This window comes from Podarcis muralis, chromosome 4 (genome assembly GCF_964188315.1).
Source record: "Podarcis muralis chromosome 4, rPodMur119.hap1.1, whole genome shotgun sequence".
NCBI classification, from domain to species: domain Eukaryota; kingdom Metazoa; phylum Chordata; class Lepidosauria; order Squamata; family Lacertidae; genus Podarcis; species Podarcis muralis.
Window position 1 is genome coordinate 61,302,647 of NC_135658.1, and position 21,165 is coordinate 61,323,811.

At 40.1% G+C, this 21,165-nt stretch overlaps 1 protein-coding gene across 9 annotated transcripts in view; it reads left to right on the top strand.

Annotated features, from left to right (window-relative positions):
- DMD (dystrophin) overlaps nucleotides 1-21,165 on the top strand; it is a 985,465-nt gene that overhangs the window by 354,444 nt on the left and 609,856 nt on the right. For all 9 annotated transcript variants that reach the window (XM_077927390.1, XM_077927397.1, XM_077927392.1 and 6 more), the window contains exons 10-11: nucleotides 12,555-12,749; nucleotides 13,055-13,236. In XM_077927390.1, the coding sequence (XP_077783516.1) occupies nucleotides 12,555-12,749; nucleotides 13,055-13,236 (377 nt within the window). The remainder of the gene's footprint in view (nucleotides 1-12,554; nucleotides 12,750-13,054; nucleotides 13,237-21,165) is intronic.

The window sequence follows — 21,165 nt, forward strand, 5'->3', positions numbered from 1 at the left end:
AGACAGAAAAGGAATTAATCGGTTGGCCGAGACCCTCAGCAATTGTCAAGTGCCCCGTGCAGGAGGCAGGGAGGGGGAAGCTAAACCACAAAACAATTGCACATTGTGGGCCCTCATTTTAAATGGACAGGAGTGTCATATGCAGTATGGCATGGGGGTGGGTCATTCAGAAAACGATTACAAAATTTACAGGGGACTCCATATTTTCCCATGGACATAGATGTTTCTCTTTCACCCTGCAGCCCTGCACCTCCTAAAAAGCCTTGCCGGCAGTGGAGGGTTACAGTCTGAGATCCCTATGAATAGCATAGCCTGTGTTTTAGAAGAATCGCCCCAAATCAGGGGATGTTCCTGTCTCCCTGCTCACACAACTTAAGGTGCTAAAACACCTTAAGCTGTGATGTTACTGTCTTTTGAACTGCTACATGAAATGTAGAGGAGTAAGCTTTATTTGACCCATTTGTCAGATTCTCCTACCATTACTTTAAACATTTGTTTAACTGTCAGCGGTATACAGGCCTTGTGCAGCGCACAAAAGTTATCGATCCATGATCAGATAATGGTATCATCATTGTGCACAAAGAGTAAATCTCATATATTTCTAGTAACTCACATCTACCTCTATTCACTACTTGCCTTCTCTAACCATTCCTCCTTATTGCTAGGCACCTTGTCCTATCACGAAAAGAAAGCAGGATTCATTGTGTTTAGTTGATTGGCCCACCCTGTGGGTGGGATATGAACCCACCTAGTCAAGGTAAAAAACAACAACACCAAACACAATCTTTCCATAGGAGTGTCACCAGTTTTCTGTACTCAGAAATTTAGTAGATTGAAATTATTCTAATCTCCTTTTTTAAAAAGAAGAATAATTACCACTTGATGTAAAATTCACTTAACATGTAGCATCTTCCAGTTCACCTGAATAGTTCTTTAAGAATAAGCCTCATAGACTAAAACTAATTGAAATGGACAATTGATCTTTGCTCACTACCAAGGAAAATCATCAACCACAGGGGTTAAAAAAAAAAGCCCAATTTCAGGGGATGGAATAAATCAAGGTAACTGAATGGCACATCAGCATCTCAGTTAAGAGAAATTGGCCTCATGCTGAAGGTTCTACCTTTTGGTGGTTAACTGTTAACACTTTCTGGGGGGTTTCAGAGTCAAATGAAAGCTAATTTCAACACATAAAATTGGATTTGCAGAAAACTTCCAGAAAATATAATAATATCTGTACTGTATTCTTTGGATTTGATAATTAGCAAGTTCTTCTTTAGGTAACTTCCTTTATACCCCTATCACGATGATGCATTTGGTTTCCGGACATATTTAATTAGTAGCAAAATTAAGCAAGGCGCTGTATATATTGCAAAGTAGAAAGGTAATGTTATAACTTACACGTGACTCCTATACACAGTTTCCTCCTGCCAATTATTCTTGCAAATAAATATCTATTGGAATATTAAATTAATTAATATCAAGTGAAACTGAACAGAATATTTTCCAGAAGGGTAGCCATGTTAGTCCGCTGCCAAAAATACGAATCTTGTGGCACTTAAACTGTCATGGCCAGATTCTATTTTATCAGGTGCCTAAAATGATAGCCTGAATTTGGAGGTAAATGTATACAGTGGTATCTCGGGTTACATATGCTTCAGGTTACATACGCTTCAGGTTACAGACTCCGCTAACCCAGAAATAGTACTTCGGGTTAAGAACTTTGCTTCAGGATGAGAACAGAAATCATGCTCTGGCGGCCCGGCGGCAGCAGGAGGCCTCATTAGCTAAAGTGGTGCTTCAGGTTAAGAACAGTTTCAGGTTAAGAACGGACCTCCGGAACGAATTAAATACTTAACCTGAGGTATCACTGTACATTGGTGGCAAGAGGGAGAGGGAGGGCGGAGAGGGGAGGGGATGAAAAATTGGTTAGCAGAGAGATCAGAGGCAAATTAAACATAAAAGATACAGACGGTGACAATTATGGAAAAGTTTAGATGTAACATAAAGTAACAGCAGTGCCCATTCACAAAGCAGAGTTGAAGAACATCCTGGCATTGCCAAGTTAATTAACACCTGCAGAGGGACTAAAACTGTAATTTCAATTCAAACCACATGTGATAGAATTGAACTTCTTAATAAGTGTGAAGCAATTTCATGCTGGATTCTCCCTTTGTTCCTTTGTATAAGAGTAGCCACATGAAGGGCAGCAGAGCCACCTGAAATGTTTTCTTACTGGTTTCCAAATATTTCGCATCCTGATGTCAGATTTGTGTCCATCTAGACTTTTGCCTGGAGACAGACCTAATTGTCCCGTGTAGATAGCAGAAGGACAGTATTGATAGAGCAGGTAGATGAACCGTTGATGTTGTGACTTACATTATTGGATTCTATAACAGTATTGTCTTCATACATATGAGGACAGAGTTGGCATATCAGCTTGCTGCAAGGTCTGGTCCCTGGTACCAACGAACTTGTCATATCAATCTAAGGATTTATGCTTGTGCAGGTGAAACTTTGTTGTCACTATGCCCCCCAAATCTGTTTCTAGGATTTCCCAGCACCCTCCGGGTGGGCCCAGGTCATGCCCAGGTGGAAGAGAGGGGAGAAAGTTCTGTTGCACGAGTGTAAATCCTTGCACTGAAGGGAAGCATTTGGTGGTTATTGTCCTTTGTTTGCGTTTCTGTTATGTGATCTGTTGTTGCTAGTAAGAAGCTGGTTCAGGTTATCAGTTTGCACTTAAGAGCTATTGACATTGTCAACATCTCACCTTTTTTAACATTGGGAAGTAACCCTGTTTTTATTTGGTTGACATCTAGCATGTGTGATATGACTGGCTGTAGTCCATAAAAACGTATGCCATAGCAACTGTGCTAATTTGAAGGTTTCATAAGACACACTGTTGTTGTCCATGTCCAGCACCTTGAGTGGGAGCTGAAAGTTAAGCAAGGGAGTGCTGGAGCTAAGGAGCTCAACAGGCAGCTCTTAGCCCAGCAAGAGGAGACAGAGAGATGCTTAATCTCACTTCCAGCTCTACCTGTCACCTATTTTACAGTGGAATCTTTCCCCTCTAAACTGAGTAGACCTTTCCTCCCAAGCAGTAGTGGCTGGTGGTGTGGGCAGGGCGGCATTATTGATGTGGTTCCCCAACACCCCCTACCAGTTGGTTACTGAGAGGGACAGAAGGAAAGGCAAGGCAGCAAGGAGCTTACACTGTGTAGCTACAGCATTGGGAGCATTGTATTGACTCTGAGGGGTTCTGGAATAGCTCAGTCAGTAGAGCATGAGACACTTACTCTCAAGGTTGTGGGTTCAAGCCCCACATTTGGCAAATGTTCCCTGCATTGCAAGGGGTTGGTCTTGATGGGCCTTGTAGTCCCTTCCAACTCTATGATGCTTCACCTATATGTGATGCTTATGTCAGGGACTGACAAGAATAGGAGGATGAAGAAGTCAATGAAAGAGGGGGTGAGAGAGAGAGTAAAGCTGGGGGTGTGCCCGGGGTGGAATGTGGGGGTGAGGAGGAGGATCTTAGGGAAGGGACCAGTGAGTTGTAGGGTTCCATTTCCCAAAGTAAGGAGAAACTCTCTCCCATCACCAGTACCTTCACTGGTGCCAGCAGTATCTGCAAGGTGTCTGCTGGCAGCATCAGGATGAATAGTTGGGGAACTGGGTGCAGGTAAACAAGAGCAAGGGGGAAGGGAGCAAGTTCAGAAGTTGAGAGGAAAGCTATCAGGGATCCCTAAATTCTTATAACCTGCAGAGCTCTCAGATGAGACCATGCCTCCAGAACCCCCTGAGAGGCTCCTCCACCCCCTCCTCCACTGTCTCCATGCTCAAGGAGGAATTTAAAGAGCAAATGTCAGTTTGGGTTTTCTTCAGGTTGACGTTTGCTCCGATTTCACACTAAAGAGTCGGGGTTTTTGTCTGAGAAAGGAGTGGAGCAAGTGGAAAACCACTCAGACCCATGCCTAAAAGTTGTGGGTCAAGCAGAAAACTGCTCAGATCCCACTTTCTAGGCACAGGACAAACGGACAAACCCTAAATAGCATGTGCCAGCACACTGCATGTCCACAATGAAACAGTGCTGATTTCAGCCTATGGCTTATTGTGATGTTTGAACCAGACCAGAAAGTGTGGTGCCTCATCATATCAGCTCAAATAACATAGATTTATTTTTATTTTTATTTTTATTTTTACAGCTTACACCGGGCATAGCTTTCGAAGCAGTCCTCCATGAGTATAGTATTAAGCAATTCTTCTGAGATTTGTGCAGCAATTGAAGCCCCCTTTGCACCAATCTGGAGGGGGTGTTGGGTAGATTGGGCAGAGGTGTTCCTCTACGTAGCCCTGGAAGTCTCCACCTATGAAGTGATGCTGGTGCAATCCTGCACCAGATACAGCTTATGGAAAGACTCCAAATTGGGCATTCTGGGGCATGACTAAGTCAGCCCAGATTTCTCTGGATTCCAAGACAACCCCACTGCCGTCACTTGATCCAGGCCTGGTCATTGCCCCAGCTCCTGGTGCAGAAACTTATTTGTCCCCTGCCTTCTGCCCCAGCCAGTGTGAGTGGACAGACTGCAGAAGCAGCAGTGGCCCCAACTCTCAGTTAAGAACTACCCCTCCCCAGCCAGAGTTTGGATTGCTGTGTTGATTCTGCTAACAACAATATGCAATTATACCTTAAGATAATATTCTTAAGGCTGTAACTGGGTTTGTATATACAGTATTGGATAATCATATATAATATATTAAATATAGCAGAACATTTTTCAATGAAGTTAAAACATTTTTAAAAATGCAATTAAATATTTATTAAAGCTTCTTAATTAACGGAACAGTTTCTGAAGAACATTTGAACATTTAATTGTTCTCTTTGAAAACTCCACTGTTTCAATATGGATAATCGTGGCACAATTATGTACTACCTTTATTGTGATATAACCAATGAGGGTTTATGCTGGAGTAATGCTAATCAGGTGGGGACATTTTAATTAGGGATTTTTGCTGGAGTAGGTCAGATCACTAAAACTACTGGCATTCAGCAGGCTCAGGTTGTCTTTTTGCTGTTAGGGATTAGATTTATAGCAGATTAGTGTCTAAGAAAGTGACTTGGAAGTAATTTACTGAATTGCTCAGGAAAGCAAGCTGGTAATGTGAAATACAGCCTTTCACATCTGGGCACTGGTACAAATGCAACCAGCAAAATAGTAATAGAATGGTTGTTATTTGGAGTGTGTGTGTGTGTGTGTGTGTGTGTGTGTGCGCGTGCGCACACACGCACAAATATATGTTTGCCATTAATTTACTTGGGCACTTCATTCCACTTCCTAGAGGATAGGCAAATACTAAACAAGACAGAGTTTGTGGGCTTTCAGAGGGGTGCACATTTACAGAGCATGTCTTACTCAGAAGGACTCTGAGGTAAGTATGTATATATAAGATACATAGAGCCTGTGTGGTGTAGCGGTTAAGAGCAGTAGACTCGTAATCTGGTGAACCAGGTTCATATCCCCGCTTCTCTACATGCAGCTGCTGGGTGACCTTGGGCTAGTCACACTTCTCTGAAGTCTCTCAGCCTCACTCACCTCACAGGGTGTTTGTTGTGGGGAGGAAGGGAAAGGAGATTGTTAGCTGCTTTGAGACTCCTTAAAGGTAAAGGGACCCCTGAAGGCAACTAACAGTAGTAGAAACAGAATAAAACAGAAGTAATCCCTAAAGAATGCTGTATATTTAGGTAAAGGTAAAGGGACCCCTGACCATTAGGTCCAGTCGTGACCGACTTTGGGGTTGCGGCGCTCATCTCGCTTTATTGGCCGAGGGAACCGGCGTACAGCTTCCAGGTCATGTGGCCAGCATGACTAAGCCGCTTCTGGCGAACCAGAGCAGCACACGGAAACGCTGTTTACCTTCCCGCTGGAGCAGTACCTATTTCTCTACTTGCACTTTGACGTGCTTTCGAACTGCTAGGTTGAGACTCCTTAGGGTAGTGATAAAGTGGGATATCAAATCCAAATTCTTATTCTTCTTCTTCTTCTTCTTCTTCTTCTTCTTCTTCTTCTTCTTCTTCTTCTTGATAAACAGTTCTTGCAGACATGTAAATAGGATATAAATAGGCATATGCTGATCTAGGTGTTTTCCTGTTATGGAGTGTAATAGATTCATAATGAGATCTTCAGTGAAATGGAACTCAGAATGTTTGTGGCCTTTTCCCTTTTAGGCTATACTTGAGAATGACCTGACAGACTTTGCTAGAAAGGGATGTCAGCTTGTGGCTGCTATCAGTGGTGGCTGATGGCCATTTACTCTGGTAGGGCAGAACATCAACTGTAGGAGGAGCCAGAAACAATGTAAGGCAGAGCTCACTCTTGATTGTTTTGTCCCTATCTTCCTCTCTGCTGTGTTCTGCAAGGAAAACATTGAAACGAAGGACGAGGAAGCTGTCATAGGCAGGGACGTCCCCTGGATTGGTTGTAAGTAAGAAAGCAGGAAGATGGGAACTGGTTAAGGGTAGACTGAAGCTGGTGGACCTGTGCTCCATTCTACCTAATGGACCAGCCTCCACGAGTTGCTATTTTGGATCCTCAGAAGACTCAATTGAATTGAGATCATTTTTTGTCCTAGAACTACCTATAATAACATAAGGTTCACTTCACACCTAACATCTTTAGGTATACACCTCAGGATTTGCTTTCACTCTTTGTCTGTGTCTGACTGCATTCAGAGGCACAATTAGTTGAGTTACAGGAGAGGCCTTTCCAGTGGTCGCACCTATCCTATGTAATATCGTTTCTCAGGAATCTCCGTGATCTCCAGTTTTGTAAGGCTTGAGGCAAGTGGTTGAGATGTTCCCATTTTCCCAGGCTCTTGGTTTTTTAAGTTTTCTTGCATTTCACTATGATTTTATCATATATTTAAAATTATGCTGTGAGCTGATTTTGTGGGGCATTGCAGTCAAAAGATGGGTTATTAGTTTTCAAAATAACTACCTGCCTAATCACAGCCAGTATATTGAAGTGCAGAAAGGACTAGTGAATATACAGACCTCTCCAGCGTCTTTAGTTTGATGTCATCCACTTCAATAGTTGAGCTTTCTGACTTTACGATTCCCTTTTGGAGTATGCATTTGTATAAGAAGTGATTTTTAGTTTGTGTTTTCTTCCACAGCATGTACAGCTACTTATCATACCATTACCATTTCATCCTATTCAAGAAAGTTTTCTGTTTCATACTTGTCTTTACTAGACAGTTAGTATATCTGAGAGTAATGTTTGTGTCCCTTTACTGAATATTTCCGGAAAATGAGTGGGAAATTTATGTTAAGAACATACTTAGCATCGTCTTCTTTGTGATAACATATGTCATCTTCAAAAAAGCGATCTGTGGCAATCTGGAGAAAACCCAAATTGCTGTTTGCTCTCATTGAGCGCTAAAGAGCGGTTTTCCCCATGGGAAGCAGCAGGGCAAGAGGAAGTGTGGATAAGCCCTAATAGGCCAACTGAACAAAGACAAGGATAGTTCCCCGGAACTAAAAATGTTCAGGCTACACTCTGTGACTTTGTGTTCGTACTCCTTAAGCAATTTTCTCTTTACTTTTAGACCTTTGTTAAAATTGGACATAAACTATTCCTGATTGAGATGCCTGCTGCTAAGATCTGCAGCTCGAGATATTAGCCCCTGAGTGATGGGAAGTCAGTTCTTTTACTCAAGTTATTTGCATCACATTTAAATATATGGTTTTTCATTGCAGTAGTGGCAGAAAGTGTTGGCAGAGCACATAATTTAGGTATTAAATAATAAGGAGTTATACAGAAGCTTACTTTTAAACGTTGTTCCGAAACAAGTCAAAAGATGTTATCTAAATTATTCTTAATGTTGATATCCATCATCACTAAACTCAGTTTAGGTTTATTTGAATTGGTTTTATTTCACTGTCAGCCTTTTGATCTTGCTTTAACAGTGGATCCTAAAGTTGCTTTCAGTCAATCAGACTTACTATGAGATTTGGTTAGAAGCAGGAAGTTCTTACTGGACTCATTTCAATTCTTCACTTCAAAGGTAATGTAAGGATCAATAAATGTTGCTTGAAAGAATACTTAAAATTAATTGGAGGATGATCCTCCACCCTTTGTAAATCTGATCCTGTTCTCTAAGCAAAAACCTCTTGGGTTATACATTTGGATACATTTGATTCATTTTAATGCTACTCATTGCATATTTTATTGAGAATTCATAACACGGTAAATTACACATGGTAGATGGATTAGTATACAGTGGTACCTCGGGTTAAGTACTGAATTCATTCCGGAGGTCCGTTCTTAACCTGAAACTGTTCTTAACCTGAAGCACCACTTTAGCTAATGCGGCCTCCTGCTGCTGCTGCGCCGCCGGAGCACGATTTCTGTTCTCATCCTGAAACAAAGTTCTTAACCCAAGGTACTATTTCTGGGTTAGCGGAGTCTGTAACCTGAAGCATATGTAACCTGAAGTGTATGTAACCCGAGGTACCACTGTACATCTTTGTCGCTAGAAAATAAAGCTGCAATCGATTCAGATGCCATGGATTATTTAAGTCAATTTGGGCAAGACTGAATTGCAACATTGCAGATTTATTAACCATGGATGCACTCTTGCAGGGTTGCATGTTACATTCGACCTCTTTATCTACTAATCGGCTTTGGATCTGCATTGTCCTTTAGATCATCCTCTCTCTGTTATTGGAAAATGCACATTAAATTCAGGTGGTTTGGTAGCTATGGACTAGCTAATTATCCCATGCTCTGTTGTGGGCTTGCAGTAGAACAGGTTTTAATGAAAGAGTAGCATTGCTGGTTCAAGGGAACAGGTTGCCTCCCTGCTCTGAGGCAGGATGCTGCTGTATGGATTCTGCAGACAACATCACCAGTGCACAAACACATTGTACATGTTTTCTGTGCAGGGGTTTTTGAGACTCTAGAAGGTTAGAAATATTAAATTTAATACTATAATAGATAATCTTTCAGTGCAGGTAAATCTATACTTTTCTATTTATAGGCTCTGTGAATCAATGGAAACAGCTGCCAAGTTTGTCTGATTTTTCTAAGCTTCTGAAAGTCACAGGCATTCTAGAGTCGTATTTACTTTGAATTAAAGTTTTAAAGCCCTTTGAGTCCTCCAGTCTGGACAGTAATATAAAGGATTTTTATTTATTTTTTGGCGTTCCCCTTACTTCATATACAAATTGTAAAATTGTTATTTTAAAGTTACAGGATGGTTAAAATTAATATTTCTCTCACTGAGAAATATTGAATAATTTGGATTAGTTTGACAGGGATATATTCTGATCTTGATAAATAGGCAGATCCACAAATCTAGTTGTTTTCAAACAAAATAGGAAATGTAAAACTAACAATAGCTCATGTCCACATTTCTCACTAATCTTATCTGTTGTTTTTCTTAGTAACCCTCCAGTGTCACCCCCTTGCCCCATGTTGGTCAAATCGGGATAAATTAGTGCTTTCTTTCCTCTACTTTATTCACCCTACTGAATCAAGGCCACAGTCTCTGAGGCTGTATTTTTTTAAAAAATATACTTTTATTAAAGATTTATAAGTTTACAAAAATAAACTCAAGTTGTGTTTTCTACAGATCAGTTTCATTTATTGTAAGACAGTGTTGCATGCAGTATTAGGTTAGGGGGGAGGGGGGAGGGGGAATGGTGAGTGGGCTCTATTTGACTGGTTAGAGTCACATTTTAGTAGGTCTCTCTATACAGAGTGTGAGAGGAAGCTTCCGTGAATCCCCTTCCTCTAGCCTTTTACAGATTCTTTCTTTGTGTGTAACATGAACATTAGTTTGGGAGGGATGTAATCTTGGAAATATCTCAGACTGCCCTGAATTGATTAGTTTAAAAATGAATGCACTTAATAATCTTATGTAGCAACCACATATTCTGTTCAGCAGAGATTTTTATACCATAATAAACTGCACAATCAAAGACAGGCTGTTTTATAACACAGTTCTGATTAGGAAGGAGGTGGCAATAGGAGAAGTTGTGCATCTCCCTGGCTGTGGGCATGTGAATGGGTATGTGAGCTTCATGCAGGTACACCCTGTGACATTTCCACACCAGAGCAATGTAGGTCTTCCCTTTAGGGCCATTTACAACAAGAGAGAAAGCTGCACAACCACCTCAGCCATCTCCTTCTCCTTCTCCTTCTCCTTCTCCTTCTCCTTCTCCTTCTCCTTCTCCTTCTCCTTCTCCTTCTCCTTCTCCTTCTCCTTCTTCTTCTTCTTCTTCTGCCAAGTGTGCCTTCCTCCTAGCATGTTTCTCCCTTGCGCCCTGAGTTCGAGTGTCTTCAAAGCCCATGACACCTTTGGTAAAGGCTGCTCTCCAGCTGGAGCGCTCGCAGGCCAGTGTTTCTCAGTTGTCAGTGTTTATACTACATTTTTTTTAGATTTGCCTTGTCTTTAAATCTCTTTTGTTAACCACAAGCATTACGCTTTCCATTTTTAAGTTTGGAATAGAGTAGTTGCTTTGGAAGACGATCATCAGGCATCTGCACAACATGACCTGTCCAACGAAGTTGATGTTGAAGAATCATTGCTTCAACACTGGTGATCTTTGCGTCTTCCAATACATTGATATTAGTTTGCCTGTCTTCCCAAGTGATGTGTACAGTTTTTCGGAGACACCGTTGATGGAATCTTTCAAGGAGTTGGAGATGGCATTTATAAGTGGTCCATGTTTCACAAGCATACAGTAAGAATGGTAGTACAATAGCTTTATAAACAAGCATTTTGGTTTCCCTGTGAATGTCCCTGTCATCAAACACCCTGCATTTCAATTGGGAGAAAGCCGCACTCGCAGAGCTCAGGCAATGCTGGATTTCGGCATCATTGTTGGCCCTTGTGAAAAGATAACTGCCTAGGTAGGAGAAATGATCGACATTTTCCAACATTACACCATTGAGTTGGATTTGTGGTGCTGCAGAGGGGTTATTTTGTATTTGTTGGTGCAGCACTTTGGTTTTTTGGATGTTGAGTGATAGGCCAAGCTTTTCATAAGCTTCTGCAAAGATATTTAGAATGGCTTGGAGGTCATCCTCTGAGTGTGTGCACACTCAGCCATACTGCTTCCATCGCTCAAGATATACCTACCTAATCTCTCTTTCTTGTGCTTATTGTCTGATCTTGTCTACCCCATTGACTTGTATGGAAGACTGGTATGTGACGTAAACAAATAAATAGGCTTTCCACCCGCCACATGAAGTGAGAAATTCTGTATCCCCAACAGATGTACAGAAGCCAGCTGAGAAGTTTTGTTAGTTTTACTTCCCTCAGACATCTTGGGTCATTCCTTATGATCAGGAACTGACACATATCATCAAAGAAAGAGAGTTGTTTGATTGATATATACACACACTATATCTTCAAAGTACAGTCTTGCCCTCAAAAAATTGGGGCACTGCAGTTTACCACTCACAACATTACAATTCCCAGAAACCCTTAACAAACCACAGTGTGTGTTGTGTATACTGAGATCCAGCGCTGAGGGCCTTCTGGCGGTTCCCTCATTGCGAGAAGTAAGGTTACAGGGAACCAGGCAGAGGGCCTTCTCGGTAGTGGCGCCTGCCCTGTGGAATGCCCTCCCAGCAGATGTCAAAGCAATAAACAACTATTTTACTTTTAAAAGTCATCTGAAGGCAGCCCTCTTTAGGGAAGTTTTTAATGTTTGATGCTGTACTGTTTTTAATATTCAGTTGGAAGCCGCCCAGAGTGGGCGGGGTATAAATAATATATTATTATTATTATTATTATTATTATTATTATTATTATTATTATTATTATTTTGGTGCCTAAGGCGAACTCCAAAATGGCATGTCCCCACACCAGGGGAGAAGTGAATATCTACATCAGAAACAAGGAAGCAATAAAGATTAACATTAGGCTCTTCTGCCCCTGTAGATCCTGCTGCCTGAGGTGGTCACCACACTTTTTCTCATGGGTGGGCTGGCTCTAGAAGGCAGTCAGAGTTCTGAAACTAAGGGAAGATGCTTTCATCTTACAGTCCCCTTGCTGCAGACTTACACTTGCATATTGACACACACAGTTTTCAAAAACTGTAAATTGCAATATCAATAAGTATGAGGGAATTATTTTAGCCCACTGTTGCATGCATGTAAACTTTAATTTAAAATCTTTTCTATTGCATCTGGGTAGCATTGTTTGCATGCAGATAAAAGCAATTGCTTGGACATCATACTGAGATCAATAAATTAAGGAGGTGAGCTCTACACAGTTCATAAAAATTAGATATATTTATATACTTGAACTTATAACAGTGGTGTGCATGAAGAATGACTTATAATTCATTTTATATTTATCTGTGCTTTCCTCCCAGTCCCTTTGCTCAGTGATATTTCAAAGAATGTTCATAATGATTTTGATGCCAAAAGGAAACTGTTACGTAGAATTAAAACAACTGCATTCCATTTAGTAGGCTAGAATAACTATTTGATCCCAGATTAATTGGATGTTGCTCAAAAAGCCTTTCTCCCTTTTTTGTGCAGCGTTTGGAAACACATGAACAGAGATTATTTGCAACTTCACCCATGGATACAGAAGTACCGGTAGATCTGGAAGGCTACCAAACTGCATTAGAAGAAGTACTCTCATGGCTTCTGTCTACTGAAGATTCTTTGCAAGCACAGGGAGATATATCCACTGATGTAGAAGAAGTTAAAGAGCAGTTTCACACCCACGAGGTATGTGTGAACAACACAGATTGAAAAACCAACACAAACACTTCACCATCTGCTAATTGCTGATCTTTTATCTGTTTTGCGCATTAAGACCAAAAGCTTGATATTCAATTGGTACTTTGGTCTTCCTTTTGCTCTTGCTCAAAAGACTGTGTTCTAGCAACAGCCAAATTTGTTTGTATTAAAAAGTCTAAAATTGTTGTCAAAACATTTTATTGAATAAAGTTTAGAATTTTCAATAGAATCTGTAATTTCTAAATACATCTTTCTTTCTCTGGTGGTAATCTTTGTTAAAATTGTTTTTGAAGGGTTTTATGATGGATTTAACAGCTCACCAGGGACGTGTTGGTGATGTTTTGCAAATAGGCAGCCAACTTCTGTCATTTGGGAAGCTTTCAGAAGATGAAGAAAATGAAATACAAGAACAAATGAATCTTCTTAATTCACGATGGGAAAATCTCAGGGTCACAAGTATGGAAAAACAGAGCAAGTGAGTACATATAAACTTGGGCAATCACTTTTGTAATTGGTGCAAATATTGTTGCAGGGTGTGCTATTTAGTTCAGATTTTGTTGTATTTATCTTGCTTTGCTGCAATTTCATGAGTGTCAAAATTGATTGTAAGAGAATGGAAGTGGAGCACAACAGATGGACTAGAGCCACAGATCTGCAAGCTCACATTTTAAAAGGCCTTATTGAGAGAAGTTTCACATTCAATACAAAAATTATTCCCACACAAACTTTTATCTTGTTATTGCACTTTGTTAGGAAGGGAATGGGGACTTTCCATACCTTTGCTATCCCTATCTATGTGAATAAACAGCCTTGGCAGTTTCAGAACTGGCAGTCAAAAGTGTAAGAAACAAGCACGACAACTTGCAATCCTAACACAGAAAGAAAAGTATGATCTGATAGGTATCAGTGAGACTTTGAGTCTCATGATTGAAATTCAGCACTTGAAGGGTATACCTTGTTCAAAAGGAATATATCCAACATAGAAGGATGGGGAATTGCATTATATGTTAAGAATATATATGCCAATATGGAAACACCATTGAAAGAATCTGAGTAGCAACTGAAGGAAAGCAAAACAGCATACTACAGACTCCTCAGCCAGCTGGAAATCATGGCTGATCCTTTCCTGAATAACTCTAGTAATGGGCTATTTCAAGCAGCCTAATATCTGCCTGAAGTCTAACTGCTGAAAATGAAAAAATTTAAAAATCCCACAATCAGACTCCTCTCCCCTGTGCCCCCTGGGGCAAGAAGGCCGTGGATTTGAAGGAAGAGTCAGAGAATCAGAGGGAATCGCTGTCAAAGATGTCCCATGGATTTCTCACTGCCCCAGAAATGTTGGCACAGGATGTAGCTATACAAAGTTGTCTTGCCATTCTCCAACTCTAATATGTCCATCCCAGAAGTTCCAATCTAGCATTCTTCACAGGTAAGCCCCCTTGAGCTAAAGAGGCTTCTCCCCACCAGGGGTTGATTGATTCAATCAGGCTGCTACTGAAGCAAGATTCAAAACTTTTGTCGGAAGTTGACCCTCTTGAATGTCATGCCTTACTTTGCCTCTGTTGGATTGTAGCTTATCAAAGCATGGACATGCTCTGTATGGATTTTCCTTGCTCGTTCCTGCTCTTTTGTCACTTGACTGTGATTGCTGTGAACCTCCTGTTTGACTAGGACCCTTGTTCTACATGGATCATCATCTGGAACAGAACAGTGTCCAATTAATTCTTGCCTAGTCTTGCTGACAATTTAATCTCTTAGAAGGTAAAGAAAGCAACAAGGGACTCTACTACTCTGGACTTATACCTGACCAACAGCAAAGAACTGGTTGATAGGCCTTCAGATAAAGTGCTAATGCCATCTTGGAGTTCACTAGAGCAAGGGATGTGAAAACTGAAGCTAGTCAGATGTGTACCCTGTGCTTTAAGTGAGTGAGAGCGGTTCCAAGAGCGATAATCAAAGCCATTTCTGATTTAGTTCAATTGGAATTTTACTTCAGAATCACACAAATCTGACAGAACCTAAGATAAAAAACAGCCTAGAACAGTGTGATGATAAGCTGCTTTAAACTATGATGAGATTAATGGCATAATTATCATTTACAGTAGAGCTCGATTAATGGAGCTCCCATATTGCAATGAGAGTTTGTCCTATATTTGTAGGTTTCTTTTTAAAAGCAACTTCTTTTTTTTAATACACTTATGGTTGATTATGTCATTTCAACTGGGTGTACTGCTTTCTATTCCAGTTCCAAAACTATAATTTCCTATTCTCTCCTCACCTTTTGTTAAGGAAAAAGGTGTATTGTTAAAATAGTACGAGACCCATACTTACATCAGAACAAAAGATTTGACAGTATTCCCAATCAAATACACAGTGTTTAAATAATTTCAGAACTGCAAGGACTGATGAAAAATACTGCCAGTTTAAAAACGGAACAGTCATATTTATGTACTTAGAAAATAGGCATGTGTTGTGTGGATGTATTTAAAACACTATTATTAAAATAAACTTGGCCCTAGTTGTGTGTTCACAGTGTCCTCAGACAGGTCGACATTAAAATATATATGTGATGGGTATTTGGTGCGTTTTGATATCAGTTGTTCTGTGCTTCCCTTGAACATTAGGTATCTGTAGCTGGAGTATACAGATTGATTTCTGATTCACAAGGTCACAGAGATCAGTTGGGTTTTTAAAAAAGCTGCCAGCTCACTGGTAGAAACTATTCTTAAAATGGGGTTAGCATGTTTTAATTTACAAATAAGAATATAAAATAGTCCTGCGGGAACAGTCCAGATTTTGTTAAACATCCTGCTTCCAACAGGATACCTCAAGGAAGCCTGTAAGCTGCATATAAAGGTGAGCGCTCCCCTATGGTTGCCTCTTATGCAACTGCTTGCCAGTGGTGATATTGCCTCTTAATGGGGAGGTTTCATTTAGCTCCCATGAAATTGTCTCATCACCTTGTGAAGCAAGGGTAACTATTGTTGCAAGCACATTTTTCTGGCCCTCCCAGACTACTCTGATTTCAGTAAAAAGCTAAAGGGACCCCTGACCGTTAAGTCCAGTCACGGACAACTCTGGGGTTGCGGAGCTCATCTCGCTTTATTGGCTGAGGGAGCCGGCGTACAGCTTCCGGGTCATGTGGCCTGCATAACTAAGCCGCTTCTGCCGAACCAGAGCAGCGCATGGAAACGCTGTTTACCTTCCTGCTCGAGCGGTACCTATTTATCTACTTGCACTTTGATGTGCTTTCGAACTGCTAGGTTGGCAGGAGCAGGGACTGAGCAACGGGAGCTCACCCCGTTGCGGGGATTTGAACCGCCGACCTTCTGATCGGCAAGCCCTAGGCTCTGTGGTTTAAACCACAGCGCCACCAAAAAACTTTTTTTAAAGTACACACAGAACTGCGGTGAGCATAGTAAAGGGGATGTATGTTTCCCCGACCACAGTCATTGGATAAACTGTTTTCTCTGTGTGTGCGCACACATGTGTACATGGCAGTGTGTTCTGACCACATCCACCACTGGTATGTGGCCCCACGTGGTTGGCCCTGGGTGACTGCAGTCCTGGTGCCAAAAAGAGGATTAGCTACTCCTGTTTTAAAGCAAGCCATGCTGGTGAGTGTCACCATCTTTCATGGCAGCTGTTTCTATCTTTTGCGCTATGTAAAGAAGTACTTTTATTTGCCTCTCCTGTCAACCAATTTTATCGCACAATTTTGATGTCTAGTGTTACTTTTCCCATTCCTGCCATGAAAAGTCAGCAGATTAGTGGCTCTGCCCGATCAGCTGGACTTTCATGGGGAATGGAAAATGACACTTCAGGTAGGTACAATTGTATTTTTTATTCATAAAAACTGGTTGTTTTTTATAGTGATTATTGTTAATGATTTATTGTGTTTAACGCTGAAAGCCACCTGATGTGAAATCAAATGTGTGTTGGTTTTCTTCAGTTTTTATAGCTCCATAATACTCCCTGATTGGGAAATCAGAATCACACTCCATATTCCAAACAGGGCCACACTTTAGATATGTGTAAAGTCTTTGGTAATATTAGCCATCTTATTTTCAATCCCTTTACACATAAGGACAACCTACTCCTTTTTGAACTTTCCATTCTTTAAGAGAGCCTCTTGAATGTACCATTATTATTTTTTGCCTTAGTGTGTTGTTTTGCTGAATTTATTGTGTTTTAATTGACTGGATTATTGTTTTGCATGGTTTGTCATCTGCTCCATTTAGTAAGAGAGAAATGTGGGTTACAAATGTTAATAGAAATAGAGGAATAAGTAATTCCCGATACGGAGTTTCTTATATTTCTGGCACAGACTGGGTTAAAAGTTTTAATGGTGTTTATCGGTCATGACTCCCAAAATCTTTTTCTTGGTTAGTCACCAACAGTTCAGTGTATATGTGAGCTTACAAATTCTTTTGCCCTGATATGCATCACTTGCTTCAAATGACAAGTTCCCAACAGTATGAAAGGTATTGGGATAATCAGTTTTGTCCTTGAAGCAAATAAATGCTTGAGGACAATGTAATAGTATATCATTTTCCTCTCTTTGGGTAAACTATAATTATTTTGATTGAGGAAAGCATCCTATCAAAATAAAGCTACTTATGTCCAGAAGAATCAGTAAGGAAAAGCCTTGGGAAAGCAGTAAACCCTAGTAATCTGAAGAACAAAACTGGCAAGAATTGCTGGGCTTGACTGGTTCAGACATTGGGGATAAGAGATTAGCCCCCTGTGCTGGAAGAATACTTGGTTATAGAATGGAATCATAGATAGTTTGCGCTGTGGCATGTATAATACAGTCTGCCATCTTGCCCTGATGGGACAGGAGAAGAACAATCTGATAAACTGCCACCACTCAGCTCCCCAGTGGTGGCCCCTCTTTCTTCTAACTGCCACCATAGCAAATTCTTACCCTGCAGAGAGGAGGGGAAAAATAATAATAATAATAATAATAATAATAATAATAATAATAATAATAATAAATTTTATTTATATCCCGCCCTCCCCAGCCGAAGCCGGGCTCAGGGCGGCTAACAACAATAAAACAATACAACATTATAAATACATTCTAAAAATTAATTAAAATACAAATTGATGGCAACCATAGACTAAAGCTTTGTAGAGATTGCCAAAGGAGGGAGTCAGGCTGCGCCCTGACCAAAGGCCTGGTGGAACAGCTCTGTCTTACAGGCCCTGCGAAAAGATGTCAAGTCCTGCAGGGCCCTTGTCTCTTGCGACAGGGCATTCCACCAGGTTGGAGCCGCAGTCGAAAAAGCTCTGGCTCTAGTTGAGGCCAGCCTAACCTCTCTGTGGCCTGGGACCTTCAAGATGTTTTTATTTGAATAAGTTGCAACTTTCAAGTAAACAGTCATATTTCAATTTTATGGTGATTTTTTTTGGGGGGGGGGCGTGATATTGTTGCAACAATCTTAGGTAAACCATTCTGTGGGGAACAGGGGCATAGAACTACTTTCAATAAATAAATATAATCATCATGACTTGCAATGTCATGTGATGCCAGATGGTGAATCTCATGTCATTAAATGAGTTGGTGCCTATCCTTAATCTTGACAGCGTTACTGGGATACAAGTATATTGACCAGAATTATTAGAAGGAAAATGTATATATGTTATTTTTAAAATATATTTTTATTCATCGATATAATAATGCACCAGAACAAAACAAAAAAATATTGAACTATTGTGTTCTTACTTTTGCTCTTTACTGGTTAATCTGCTAAAGGTTTTTCACCTACTCGTTAAAGCTTCCTGCCCTCATAGATACCAATATTTTGACTCTCTTGCATAATTGGCAACAAAATAATGCATGAAGGCTTTAAAAATTGAATCTCTTTAGTAAAAGGTCTTGCCATGACAAATTAAGTTATGGATATTTTGAGAACAAAAAGGCTGGTTTAACATCGAAGCACATTGCAAAGATTTCATAATTGTCCTTAAATTAGATTTCAGTATTAGACCTTCTGTTAAGCATTAACTAAAATAAATGTGTGAAAGGTTAGAGAAAAACTTCATACAAAAAAAGTGGTGGAAAAAATCGCTTTAAAAAATCACTTTCAACCATAATGTTCCTTGTCTCAATAAACATTGATATACCATGTTATAATTAAACCGTTGCCATATCGTAGCAATTCTTTTTTGTATGTGATTGAAATCCATTTGCTTCTGGGCTGAGAGACTGGAAGCTGATTACTAAAGTAAATAGCAACATTTCACCACAGTTTGATATAATATGACACAGAATGAAACGGTATATTTGAAATACTGGGTCTATAAATATATGGACTTTTCCTTAGCTATCTCAGAGGCTATCAAAAACACATTATTCAGAGTTGCCTAAGAGCCCAGAAGAAACTGTGAATTGGCCAGTCATTCTAAATCTCTCAAATGGTCTTAACAAATAACTTGTGGGGTGGGGGTGGGGTGCGGGGTTGTGAAAAAAGATAAATGATAAATATTAACACTAGTTTAACATGATAAGAGTTGTCCTCTTTATTTTTGTAGTGTAGTTGAGGCACACTGGTGGTCGGAAACTAAAAACAAAGGACTTAGAATGACTTGATAAAGCACTTGAGTCAGTCACAGAGTGTGGCTGGTGAGGGAAGACGTGGCTTTCTAAGAATCCCAAGGGCCAAACAGAGAGCCTTAAAGGGCCGCATTTGGTGTCCCCATGCCTGAGGTATCCCATCCCTTGCTTAGATAAATATGAATTGACAAAGGAATTCTCTGTCCTCTTCTTAGTTTCATCCCATGGTATGTATTATTCACCATATAATTCAATAATAAAGCATTCCAGAATTGACAGCCCCCTATAAGTCTTCACTTATAAGCCTGGCGTCCTCTGGTCCACTATAAGCCTGGCGTGCTCTGGTCCATGGGGTCACGAAGAGTCGGACACAACTAAACGACTAAACAACAACATAAGTCTTCACAATTGTTTGGGAAGGTTACTTCCTTCTCCCCACCCCCACCCCCACCCCCCAAAAAACCAACAACCTCTCCTGGCTGTTAAAGATTCAAAATGTTGGGTTGTTTTGTAGGACAGGGAAGAGGTGAAAGAAGAAAAAGAGCCACCACTGTTTGTATTCTTTCTCTGTCTTGCTGTTATCCCATTAATACTGATGCAAAAAAATGCACTGGGATATTTAGGGAATGGTAGAGACATACTAGTCTCACATAATACAGTTGTAGTTGTTTGTGTTGCAACAGTTATAGCAGGGACTTGGATCTCTATCTGGATTTGACCCTTTCTCAGAAGTCAAAATATTTGCTTCTTTGACATTATTATATAGGGAAATCAGTTAATACAGTGTAATTATACCAGTCCTAAAAGTATTCAACATTTAAGTGAATATGGTTTTGGTCATTTCTCTTCACATGTTCTAATTAAACCCAAGGAGATTCTGTGGATCATGACCATAATCTGAAAATTCCCCAAAGGCAAGCAAAGTGTTGTTTTTCTAATATGTAAAGTGACTAGTATTCTGAGGCATAATTCTTTTTCATTGACATTTCCAGTGAGAAGGATTTTGCCCTATCAATAGTCCAGTTGTTGATTTTTGTGAGCCTTAAAACTGGTTATTGAATAATGAGTATAACACTTTGGCCATTTCACTGTAGTTAAAATATTACTAGAAATCTCTGTGTTTTAACATGCTGTATCATCAATCTACTGTAATATGAATGGTTCTTAAGGAAAAATAATTTTGATTACCACTGATTACCATTAAATACATATCTGCTTCAAGGAAATTCTATTTTATTTGATGTTACCATCTTTTTAAATATAACTTTTATGCTGCATCTAGATGACATTGTAAACATGTTTGGATGGCCATCTGTCATGGATGCTTTAACTGAGATTCCTGCATTGCAGTGGGTTGGACTAGATGACCCTGTTCTAGATCTGTTTTGTGGCCCACGTTAAAAAGAAAATTTAATGGAATTTTGGTGCTAGTATGGATATGTCAAGTGCTATTGAGACATATTAGGGATTCTATTAATTACATATTTTCTTTGCAGGTTCTGCCCTTTAGTTTCTGCCCTTTAATGGCATGTCCTTTGGTGGCAGCAGGACTGCCTGTTAATTACCACTTCAATAGTATCTCTTAGTTGCCTTTTAAGGACAATTTCCATTCTTGTGGAGGTATATATTTCTTTTGGACCATTACTGAGTGTCCAATTAATGAGGTCGCCTGGGTGGTCCCACACAACTCAAACAATAAAATAATTCAACCATCAAAACTTAGAACAGAAACTATAACAATAAGGAACAATAAGCAATGTTTTCCATTAGTAATGCCACTGCTGCACACAGCAGTAAGCAATAAAAGAGAAGAATTGCAAGCAGGAAGCAATTAACATTGGAAGG